Below are 12,050 nucleotides of genomic sequence, written 5' to 3'. Positions count from 1 at the left end.
TTGTATCCTGCTGTTTGGGGCCAGGACCATTTTTGAAATCCAAGATTTTTAATTACCTCATCTGTCTTACATCTGTACCTCCTTTCTCCCATGCTAAAATTCTGGTTGTTGGTTATACCACATAATTAATTGCAAACTTTATCCCACAAGACACACATACCAGTATCAGAATAAAAGTTCCAACACTAATATCAATAATATGTTACCAAAAGTAGTTTCTTTTGTTCTTAGGATATATCCCATTAAGGGTATACAGCCAAATGACTTGTGTTTTAAACTCTCTTGTTATAGTTCTTTTCTGTTAGTTATGCCATCAGATAAATACACCACTGATTCTCTTATTTTTGTTTTGCTTTGGGTATTTAAAGATGATTTTTTTTTATGATGATATAAAGTATTTATGTGGTTCCAAAGTTAAATCTACTGAACCAGGGTATTCAAAGAAGTTTAGCTTCTGTACTTTTCTATTTTATCCTTCTCCCTCCTCCCATACTAGGTAGCCTCTTAAACATTTTTTTATATCCTTCCTTTAAAAAATAAAGCATAAGGACACAGTCTTACCACCCACGCAATCCCCCATCTTAGATTAATAGTGGTATACTATACAGATTTTTCTCCGTCTTGCTTTTTTCACTTAATAGTATATCCTAGAGATCACTTACCAGTTGTACACACAGCAGGGGTCAGCAGACTACCTGTTGTTTTTGTTTTTGTTTTAAATAAAGTTGTATTGGAACAAAGTCCTGTCCATTTATTTACATATTGTCTATGACTGCTATCTACCTACCAGCAGCAAAGCTGAGTAGTTGCAGTAGTGACAGTGTGACCCACAAGCCTACAATATTTATTATCTGGACCTGAAAAAAAAATATTTTCCAACTCCTGGCATAGTTATGCCTTGTTCCTTTTTTATAGTTGCAGAGGACTCTACTGAGTGAATGTACCTGAGGTGATTCAAAATGTCCCTATTTGTGGACATTTAGATTGTTTTTTTTGCTATTACATATAATGCTGCAAACTCAAAAGAAAGCTTTCCACAATTACTGTCTGAAGATATCTTGAATTTGTTTTTCCCTCTTTCCTGACCATCTTCACATGACTTGAGTGGAATAAAAGACAACTCTTAGTAATGTTGGTGACCCTTTTTGCCCAGCAAGTAGCAAGCTTTCAGCCCTTTTTGTTGTGTATTGGGGCCTGATGTTCAGCACCTGAGTGATTTTAACTCGCTAGTGCCCCTGCTTCTATATATAGTCTAAGTTATCAGAAACTAGTTCAGAGAGGAAGTTGCTGAGTCCTTGTCAATGTTCCAATTCTTTTTCAAGAATGAAAAATGTTTCAATTTCTTATTGAGAAAACCTAGGTAAATTGTTTTCCCTTTCTTTTTATTAGCTGAGCTCCTCGCCAAAAAACAGCCATTAAAAACCAGTGAGGTGTACTCAGATGATGAGGAGGAGGAAGAGGATGATAAATCCAGTGAAAAGTCAGACCGCTCATCCCGAACATCATCGTCTGATGAAGAAGAGGAGTAAGCTGTGCAGATTTTGGTCTAGTAGTCATGATAAGTGGGTTCTTTGAGAAGTTCAGGGTAGTTTCCCAAATCTCTGTTTGGACTGTGAACTTTGGCTTGGTTCAGTACCCTGAATTGCTGAACTGATTTCCCCAGCACATCAGCCCATTCATTTCTCCTGCCCTCTGGCTCTTAGCCTGCATCTCTGGGCATTTCATCTGGGCTTGGCAGATGAATTGACTTTGTGTCACCCTCAGATTGGCCAGGAGCTTTCATGAGTTTTCCTACTCTGATAGGTTATCTGTGGTGGCAGCTTATTCTTAACCTTGCTACAGCCTCATTCAAGACAGTTCACACTACTGGCTGGGAGAAGAGCCTATTACATAGCTTTCCTGGGGCTTCATTTATTTCTCCTACTGGGTTAATCAAATGTACTCCAGTTAGGTTTTGAGAAGTTGGTATTATTTATCTTTATCTCTTTTTATGATGAACACTTTCTTCAGTTCCCCTTTGTTCCTCACAGGAAAGAAGAAATCCCTCCAAAATCACAACCAGTCTCCTTACCTGAAGAATTGAATAGGGTTCGGTTATCACGGCATAAGCTGGAACGTTGGTGTCACATGCCCTTCTTCTCCAAAACTGTCACAGGATGTTTTGTAAGAATTGGCATTGGAAATCACAACAGCAAACCAGTTTATCGGGTTGGTATTTCTTTCTTTAGGCAGTTGTCCATGTTTTAAATATAATAATTCTCCATTAGGGTAGTAGCTTCTGAACAAATCTGTTGCTCTTCTGCCACCATTTGACTGGAAAACAGGCTCCAATTGAGATGCCTGTAGAATAGTGATAGCCTGACGTGACCAGAGAGAGCATGTCATGACCTGTTGGCAGGAAGAGTACCTGAAGCCCATGGGAATGGTGGGTTTAAATTTAGAATAATTTTCTCTGTCTCCCTTCGGTATAAACAGGGAAAGAGAGACATTTATGAAGCGTTCGTGGGGAATTACATAATCTGAAAGATTTATTCACTTGAAAAATAAATGAAAAATTTCCATGTTACATACCAAGTTACTTCTGGAAGGAGGATTTGTGTTGAGTTTTTTGTTGTTTTTTTAAAGCCTCCATTCTAATAGAGGTTATTATACAGGATCCAGCACCACTACTGTGGCCTGGATGGCTGGAACATGGCTATTAGATATTTTTTGTGTTTGTTTTGTTCTGGGTTGTCTGCTTTTAACGCATTTACTTCTTCTATGAGGACCAGCAACTATGCATGGTCACAGAAACTGACCTTAACGATCTTCACATTTGATAAAAGACTCCGAAATCCCAAATTCATCACCTAATAATGTAGAATTAAGGTGGAGGAGAAGCATCCTATGGGCTTCAGCAGGCTAGCTGCCTCCTCTCCTGGCACTTGTGTACCCTGGGCATAAGGCTGTCTGTGCTTGGTTGTCTGAGCTGCAACCCTGAGTGAGGTGCCAGGGATACCTGGCAGCTGTGGGCTCCTCCCAGCAGGGACTCGGTCATCTGCATTCAAATAGATAGCTCCAAAGGCAGAGTGGTATGGAGAGCTCTGACAGAGTCTGTTTTAACTGGTGTCTCTGTCCTTTTACTTAGGTTGCTGAGATCACAGGTGTTGTGGAAACTGCCAAAGTTTACCAGCTGGGTGGTACCAGAACAAACAAAGGGCTACAGCTACGGTAAGAGAGGTCTCGGTGGCAGCCTCTGCTCCCACTTCAGACACACGCTGCCTGATTAGACTGTTACTCTTTCCCAATGTGGTGTTTCTCGTTAGTGATCCTAGTGCAGTTCACTAGCACAGACATTACTTATTTATGCAGACATACTCTGTCACAAGGGACCAGAGGGATTGGAGGAGGACTTGCCTTTGCCGAGAGGGAAATTAGGATATTTTTCTCCTGTGGGGGAAAATCAAGAATATTAAATGATAGAACAAATAAGGGAAAAAATAGCATTGTGAGAAATCCTGCTCCTAGAGGCCTCCAGGCATTTCCTTAGTGAGCAGAGTCAGTAGGCTTTCTTCTGGTTCTGTTCTATCACTAAGTAATCTGATCTTTGACTAGTCAGGTCACCTTTCTGAACTTAGCTCCCTCTTCTGTAAAATGAAAGTGTCATTCACTCACCAAACATTTATGGAATGCCTACTCTGTGTCAGGCACTGTTCTAGATATGAGAATAGAGGAGAGGACAAAACAGACACACAAATCCTTTTGGATCATGAAAATTCTAAAGGCCTCATATAGGAAAGAATAGAAGTAGTGGTTTGCTGGATTACACAGTGAATCGCAAGTAAGAGACAGCTCTATCATGGCCTAATTTGGTCTCCGTGCTCCCTCCATTTCCCCCTCCCACCCACATTTAAAAAGAGCTAGTGGGGGTGGGGAGTGGCCATGGCAGGGAGAGAATGACTATCCCATGGAGAATGACACTGAGTCACTTTACCAATACATGCTGGTGAGTAGAAAAGCAATGCTCTGCCTCCCTAAAGAATAGAGTTTCCTTATCATTCAGAAAACTACATAAATATTGCATAGTCTTGATACCAGTTGATTGTGTTGGATTTTATTGTAAATTGACTTTTGAATGACTGACCAATGTGCTTTTTCCATTTGGTTTTGATTTTCAAAACTAGCTTGGTAGTTCTCAATCCTGGCTACTCATTAGCACACCCTGGGAGACTGGCAGTGGGGGTGGGGGGGTGCTAAAAAAATATCAGTGCTTGGTTCCTACTCCCAGAGATTCTCATTCAGATGATCTAGGTTAGTGCTTTGGCATTGGAATTTTTATAATGATTCTAAAGGTAACCAGGATCAAGAACCACAGAGAGAGAGAGTATAGTCAAGTAGGGTTGCATTGTCGGTTCTCCATTCTATATGCACATTCTTGGAGATGCTTTCTTCTTTTTCTGTAGGCATGGCAATGACCAACGAGTGTTCCGCCTAGAGTTCGTCTCAAACCAAGAATTTACTGAAAGTGAATTCATGAAGTGGAAAGAAGCGGTGAGTGGGTAGAGACAAGCTAGCAGGTGTTCATGAAAACACTGAGTCTCCTTCCAGAATCCCTGGTTAATAGCTCTTTATCATGTTTTGGTCTAGATGTTCTCTGCTGGCATGCAGTTGCCCACTCTAGATGAAATCAATAAGAAGGAAGTATCTATTAAAGAAGCTCTGAATTATAAATTCAATGATCAAGACATTGAAGAGGTAAGAAAATCCTGGTACCTCAGAGCTTGGAGGTACATCAAGAAACAGTGATTGGAGATGATCATAATTTTTTCTTTTCCCATATCATAGCATTTTTAGTTTTGCTGTTATTGCATGATGAGGGAATACTGATGTTGTACTCTATTACGTATAGCTCATTAAGCTTTTCTCTATACATTTTCATTTGAAGTCCTAGACTAAAGAAGGATATTCAGGGCATAGGGATCTGTATTTCTGAATATTCTGCTAGGCTTGGTCCTTCAGGAATTTTCTTTCTCTAAAACATTTTGGTAAATTCCCTGATCTCTGTTCTCTTGGGCAGTGGCTAGTCTTTCAGTACCAGGCCCTTGGGCTGCTGCTTATTGGTGCATGTTCCTTCCGACTGTCCCGGAAGAATCTCCATGACCCAGGAAGCAGCGTACTATCCCTTGGAATGAACTCGCTCTCTCTCTCTCTCTCGGGCATGACACTACTATAGGAGGAACACAGCTCCCTTTTAACTAGCTGCTTGCCTCCAAAATGGGCTTACTTAGCCTCTCTACAGTAGTAGTTTCAGAATACTTCAGTGCTGGTATCTCCTCTCTGGTACAGATTGTAAAAGAGAAAGAAAGATTCAGAAAAGCTCCACCCAACTATGCCATGAAGAAGACTCAGCTGCTAAAGGAAAAGGTAAGGACTTGCACTCAAGCCTCTTCCCCTATCCCGTAAGGGGATGTGGAAATCAAACTTGTTCATCCTGTGCCAAGCCTATGCAGCAGGATTGAGAGCAGCTTTCCTTGATCATTTTCCTTTCTATAAATTGAAACTGATCTTGCTTGTTCCATTCTCCTTACTTTCTAATTATTTTAGTATATGTATAATAAGATAGACACTGGGGTAGTTTTCAGGACTGGGTCTGAACAGACAAATGATGTTGCCAAGCCCAGATGTGGTGGGTGATTTTCTATTCTCTGCATCAGGATCATTATGATGGGTTAGCCATATGGGACGTGGGTTCTAAGGTTAATATTACATATCACTGCCACCAGGAACCCAGAGCCAGGTAGCTACAGGAGAAGGCTTACTACTGTAATAAAAATTATGCCCTTCATTTATGAAGTGCTTTTTCAGTATTCTTTCATATCTCCAATCATTTGCTCATCACATGAGATGTCATGCCTATGCTAGAGATAAATACAGAACCAGTCATAGGTAGGAACGTACACATCTCTCTGTGTGCAGGCCATGGCCGAGGACTTGGGGGATCAGGACAAGGCCAAACAAATCCAGGACCAGCTGAATGAGCTGGAGGAGCGAGCAGAGGCCCTGGACCGCCAACGGACTAAGAATATATCTGCCATCAGGTGTGTCACTGAGCCTATCTTAGTTGGGCCCCTATCCTTGGCCCACAAATCTTGGCTGGAATTATCAGGCGAGCCTGTGTGGCCTTGTACGTACCATGCTGCACCAACTCCACTTACTCTGGGGTCAAGGATCAGTGGTTCCCTGCCTCCTTTCACAGCCCCGTGACTCATCCCTCTTACCCCACAGTTACATCAACCAACGGAATAGGGAGTGGAACATTGTGGAGTCTGAGAAGGCCCTTGTGGTGAGTAAGACAACTTTATCTGGATCACTGGAAAAATTTTTAATAAAATGTGAACTCTTTTTTACAGCCTTCTCAAGTTTGTTTTTTAAATTATTAAAGTAACATGAACACTTAGCCTACAAATGTTTTCTCTCTATGAACATGTACACCCATATAGTTTATTCATTTAAAATGAAAAACAGCAGTCTTCTGCTCTGTCTTACACACCCACCCCCCAACCTTAGATTCCATTCCACAGATATTTATTTGTAACATTTTCTGTTCTCAGTTCTTTTGGTTGTTGCCCCTATCTGCTTTGTTCTTGAAGGGAAAAGATGATAGACAACATTTTATTTTTTCAGTCCCTTGCAAAGACCATTATTTAGATGTATGCTTTTGGTGAATGATAGGGGTGGGGGAAGAAAATGCAGTTCTATAATGCATGCTTTCTCTTTCAGGCTGAAAGTCACAACATGAAAAACCAACAGATGGATCCTTTTACCAGGCGGCAGTGTAAACCTACCATCGTTTCTAATGTGAGTGCCTAAAGAGGACGTTTTTAGTCAGGATCTAAATTCTGGAACATAAAATGAGTTCCATCAGGAGATTAATAAAGCAGTTAAAAAATCATGTTATCTTAGCTGGGGTTTGCTTGCCTCAAGCTCTTGGCTCTGGATACTTTTTTTTAATCTTGCTATTGGGTATGTAGTCAGTGAAAACCTGGCACAGATTTGTAAAAGCCTGTTGACTAAGCCCTCTATACCAGGGTACATACACCCGTGCAGCAGATATTAGTAATGCGTAGCCTGGATCATTTGCTAGGGCCTGGTGGGGCTTGACATTAAAGCTTTTAATTGTTTTGTTGCTGCCTTTGGGAATTAGTCCACTGTGGTGCTTGTGATGGTGATAGGCAGGAAAGAATCTGACAGTAGGATTGTGTGATTGCTGAACAATCGCTAAAATAACTTATTTTCTCTCTCAGTCCAGAGACCCAGCTGTTCAAGCTGCCATCTTGGCCCAACTGAATGCAAAATACGGTTCTGGAGTATTACCAGATGCCCCAAAGGAGATGAGCAAGGCAAGTGCAGTATTAAGTGGCCTGCTGAGCAAAGCTGCTGGCCAGGACATCAGAGCAAGCATCTTGCCTAGTTCAGGCTTGATTTTTTTCACCTGAAAGAACATGATCCTGCAGTCTTCTCTCTGTCCCAATGATTTACAAATCTAAGAAGCTACTCCTGTATTTTGGTCAGGTGACCTAAATTCTAAATCCACCACCACTATTAATAGGGCCTTGACTGTGGCCTTAGGTAACTTCAGGCCCTCCTGTCATCCAGTTTCATCCTTATATGGGGACAGTACGATATACTTACCTACCTCACAGGGTAGTTAGGAGGAACCAATGACATGTAAGGATCAAAGGGTTGTGAAAATGAAAGCTCTTTGAAACTAAAATGTTAGACACTGCTCGATTAGAAGCATTTTTTCTGCCTAAGTTAGGTCTTCTCCTAGAAAGTTCAAACTATCCCAAGAATTCCTGAAGATCTTTGATCAGAAGGTGCTTTGTTGTCATAAACCTACCCTTTCTACCCTCATCCCTCAAGCATGAGAAATCCCTCACCTCTTTACTTTCAGGCTTCAGAAAAGAAACCTCGCCTCTCTCTGTTCATGGCCTTTCCTGTCCTTCTGGGAGAGTGAATCAGAAAACAGCCTTAGTAAAAGATTTAATGAATTTGAGCAAGAGCTTTTACCATTAGTAACTGTTGCATCCTGAAGCCCACTTGCATTTATGCTCTTATGATCAGTATTTTTCTCCACGTTACAGGGTCAGGGAAAGGATAAAGATTTGAATTCTAAGTCAGCCAGTGACCTCTCAGAAGACCTGTTCAAAGTGCATGATTTTGATGTGAAGATTGATTTACAAGTTCCCAGCTCAGGTAGGTGAGGATGGGGGAGTGGGGATGGTCAAGCACTGGAAGGCTGTTGAGACCAACAAGGAAGCCTGATTTTAGGGAAGAAATGGGGGTGTCTCTTCTATATAGGCTGCAAATACGCTTAGAAGACAAAAACATTCAGTAAGGCTACCTGAAGGAGGGAAGCACAAGACTATAAGGACCTCGTAGGTACCTCAGATGCCACTTTGCTCTTTTTTCCCATAGAGTCAAAGGCTTTGGCTATTACCTCCAAGGCTCCACCAGCCAAGGATGGGGCTCCAAGGAGATCTCTGAACTTGGAAGACTACAAAAAACGACGAGGACTTATTTGAGCACACCCAGTCTGCTGCTTCTGACCCTGCATGCCCCATCACAGTGTCCCACCTTTCCTCTTTTCCTTGATTTTGCCCTCTTTGGGCTGGAGCAGCAATAGACCTGGGAAGAGACTCTAAACTGCCAGTCATCTGTAATATAAACCATTTGCTGTATAGACCTCCCTTGTCTGCACCATCTCCCACCAACCCCCTTGTGCCCCACCCAGTGTGGATCTGGGCTCTCTTGGGTTTTATCCATGTCTTCTTTAGATTTGTGTTTGCCATTTTTTTTTTTTTTTTTTTTTTAAACCAGCACAGTTCTTTGGCCACTCTACACATGTTCAGTATTACTGTGGAGCTGGGATTCTTGCTGGAGCCCCTGGTGGCATAGCAGCAGCACTGGGCAGTCTTACTGCCTTGGATCCAACCATTGAACATTTGGCACCTGACCCTCATGGCGGGAATGGGAACTGGGCACCTTCAGTCCTCCTCCTCTCTCGCCTCTTTATCTTTCTCTTCTTCCCATCTCTGCAGAAGAGGAGTTTTCAAAATAACTTAGTTTCCAAAAGTGTACATTTTGTGGGGGGGGGGGTCTATGTGAGAGAGAGAATGAGTGTGTGTGTGTGTGTGTATAAGTGCGTGGATTTTTTATCATTTTTTAAAAATGCAGTACTCTTTTTATCAGTCTGTCTTGGGTCTATAGCTGTTTCAGATTTTTTTCAGCTGTACTTGAGCATCTGAAACTGCAAGAAAGAAACTCATTAAATGTGATTCTTCTTACTAAACAGGCCTGACTGCTGTAGCTGTGTAACTTTCCCTCCCCATCCTCCTCTTTCCTTTCACCTCCCTATTTTGGAGAAAGTTCCCCAGTTTAGCCCCCTGCCCTGTAGGCTGTGTCCTGGCAGGTGGGATTGAAGCCCAAGGCTAGGTACCAGGGAGGGCAGTGACGGTGTCTTGCTCATCCCATGGGTACAGCTAGCAACTTCTTGGCTGGACATAGAGTGTGTCTTTTTCCCACCCAGTGTACCTGTCTATCCCTAGTGATTCTGTTTTTCTCTTTCACAAGAATAATCTTTTGTTTTGTTTTTATAAGAAAGTATTCAACATGAATGTGGAGAGAACAAACACAAAGAGATTTAGGTTGCAGATGTTACAAGCATGTGCAGTTTTGTGTGTGTATACATATATGTATGGTGAGCATATATATTGTTGTGCAGCTAGGGTGAAGCCAGCAAAGAGGTGTGTATGTCTTTATGAAATGTTTGAAAAGAGATAAGCTGACTGCTTGATAATCATTCTCAGGTGTAAAGCTCCAAGTGTAAATAAAAGTGGCATTTAACAAATCTTTTCAGAACAAAGTACAGCTGAATATATATACCAAGAACTAAGCTAAAGAAACAGCTGAGAGCTGCTGATTCACACAAGGAGAGGAATCTAGAAGTTCTGTTTTAGACTTCATCCTACTTTCATGTAAGGAAGGGGGGTGATGGGGAATCACGGAGTTAAGTTGTATTTAAACATAAAAATGAACTTGGTAACTCTTCTGGATTTAGTAGAGCCTCAGTGTTGCTTTAACTTAGTTTACATTTTTTTATTTTAAAAAAAAAGCAGCAATGGATGGTTTTAAAGAAATATTGTGACTGTGTAAATTGACAAATATGACTGTGTCACAACTAAGTGGTAGCTGTGACACAGTTCAGTTGGGCAAAGGAGTGGTGATGGACTTATTAAAATCATATTTACTTGAATAGTCCATTGACCAAAACTCTTTATAGACTATTGTGTAAATGTGGAATCACAGACTGTTAAACATTACCTGGACTCCAGCACAGTCCTGGAGACTGCTGGGACTTGCTTCTATCACGATGAACTTGGATTTTTTTCTTTCCTTCTGGTTTTAAAAAACCTGAAATTATAGAATCCATATATAATTTGCTGGAGTCATTCTGATCCACCATGTAGATCTGTATTTAGTATCATTTGGATTTGGAGAAGTGTTGATTACATTATGGCTGTGTAATAAAATTTTTATTAAAACTGCATCACACTGTAGCCACTTTGCCACTACCTCCCCACATGCATTTGCTGAAACCTTCATTCTGAAACACCAAAGCACAGAGCCAGGAGAAAAGCCAACCAAAGAAGACTGAAAGGTAACTTCTTGTCACCTGAGTGATTGGGATCAAGACTGAAGACTTGTCTCCAGGCTCAGCTGAGGCAGGGCCTCTGAACCAAGATCCTGACCAGGCATAAGACATTGGCTTTGTCCCACCAGTTGGGCCTTCTTCGCTGTTCACAGTATTTCTAGTGCTGGGGAATTGCTGCAGTAGCCCCCCACCCCACCACCATCCCCCCAGTGAGGTTTCAGCATTGCAGGATGCAGCACCTAAGGCCATTTTAAACATTTTTCAGTTCCTTCCAAGAAGTGAAAAGGCCAAGTCCATATGCCTAGCTCATGATGTATAGGTCTGTCTGTCTTGCTTGCTTCTGACAGGTGCAGGGAAAGTCTGCTGCCTACAACTTCCCTTCAGAAAGAATGCTTTTGTTTTCTTCTTTTCTGTGAAGTCCTGACTTGTCACTCAAACTGTACAGATATTTGTAAATAAACTTTGTCCTGTTTTAACAAAGGGATCAGATTTAGTTCAAGAATTGTATCCTGAGTGGCAACTCCCCGAGCCATGCTTTGAAAGTCCAGGAGAGCCTCTCTCTCTTGTTCCTTTACAAACTCGTCCCCTTATCTTAGGTCTGCCCAGCCCCACCTCCACCCCCGAAGTGCAAGTAGCTGTTTTCAGTCCTTCAGAAGCCTGGTTCCCAGAAGCCACTCTCAGAGCTAACACACTGCCTAACCCTAGTGAGTCTGGCCCTCCCAGTTTTCAGCTGGCCTAAGTGCAGTTCCTTTGCCCTGTTTTCTGCCTACCATGGGTGTGAACTGGAGACCCAGGAGTTGTGAATGTGGCTATGGAGGAAGTATTGATATCCTTCCCTAATGCCCCCAAACTGTGGAGATTTGTAAGGATCCTCCTTTCCTCCCACCAGTGCCTGACGCTGTTTCAAACCTTCTGACCATATTTTACCTAGAAAAGATGCTGGATTTTCTACCGCTTTAGAGATGGGAAGGTGGGAGGTAACTGCTAAAAATCAGTGGTAGGAGCCAGGTCCATGTCTGCCTCTGATCTTGACAGATCTGATGAGGTTGTCTCCAATTCCATGTCATTCCCACTATCTGGCTGTTAGGAGCAGTGGGCTCTGCAGGCCTTAGAGAGCTGGGACCCTGAACAGAGGACAGCTAACCCCACTTATCTCTCCCAGAATCCAGGAGCTATGGGGCAACCACTTGCTGCCTAGCACCTGGGAGCCAGAGACCTAGCTCTGCTGACCACCATGGGCTGGAGGGGTGCTGAGGAAAAGGCATGTGGTGCTAAGCTTCATCTTCCCGGGAGACCGTTCTTTGGGTGACCCTGGGCATTGGTTGGTTCAGCTGCTCTCCAGGCGGGACAGCCATCA

General features: G+C 42.3%; 1 protein-coding gene across 1 annotated transcript in view; it reads left to right on the top strand.

Annotated features, from left to right (window-relative positions):
• RTF1 (RTF1 homolog, Paf1/RNA polymerase II complex component) overlaps window positions 1-11,177 on the top strand; it is an 85,827-nt gene extending 74,650 nt beyond the window's left edge. Inside the window, exons 7-18 of the mRNA XM_037834265.1 lie at window positions 1,390-1,525; window positions 2,031-2,208; window positions 3,128-3,210; window positions 4,443-4,530; window positions 4,627-4,734; window positions 5,326-5,403; window positions 5,956-6,077; window positions 6,265-6,322; window positions 6,760-6,837; window positions 7,284-7,379; window positions 8,124-8,235; window positions 8,458-11,177. Of these exons, the coding sequence (XP_037690193.1) occupies window positions 1,390-1,525; window positions 2,031-2,208; window positions 3,128-3,210; window positions 4,443-4,530; window positions 4,627-4,734; window positions 5,326-5,403; window positions 5,956-6,077; window positions 6,265-6,322; window positions 6,760-6,837; window positions 7,284-7,379; window positions 8,124-8,235; window positions 8,458-8,564 (1,244 nt within the window). The 3' untranslated portion in view covers window positions 8,565-11,177. The remainder of the gene's footprint in view (window positions 1-1,389; window positions 1,526-2,030; window positions 2,209-3,127; window positions 3,211-4,442; window positions 4,531-4,626; window positions 4,735-5,325; window positions 5,404-5,955; window positions 6,078-6,264; window positions 6,323-6,759; window positions 6,838-7,283; window positions 7,380-8,123; window positions 8,236-8,457) is intronic.
• The last annotated feature ends 873 nt before the right edge of the window (window positions 11,178-12,050 follow it).

This window comes from Choloepus didactylus, chromosome 4, assembly GCF_015220235.1.
Source record: "Choloepus didactylus isolate mChoDid1 chromosome 4, mChoDid1.pri, whole genome shotgun sequence".
NCBI classification, from domain to species: Eukaryota; Metazoa; Chordata; class Mammalia; order Pilosa; family Megalonychidae; genus Choloepus; species Choloepus didactylus.
This window is presented reverse-complemented; position numbering and strand designations above follow the sequence as displayed.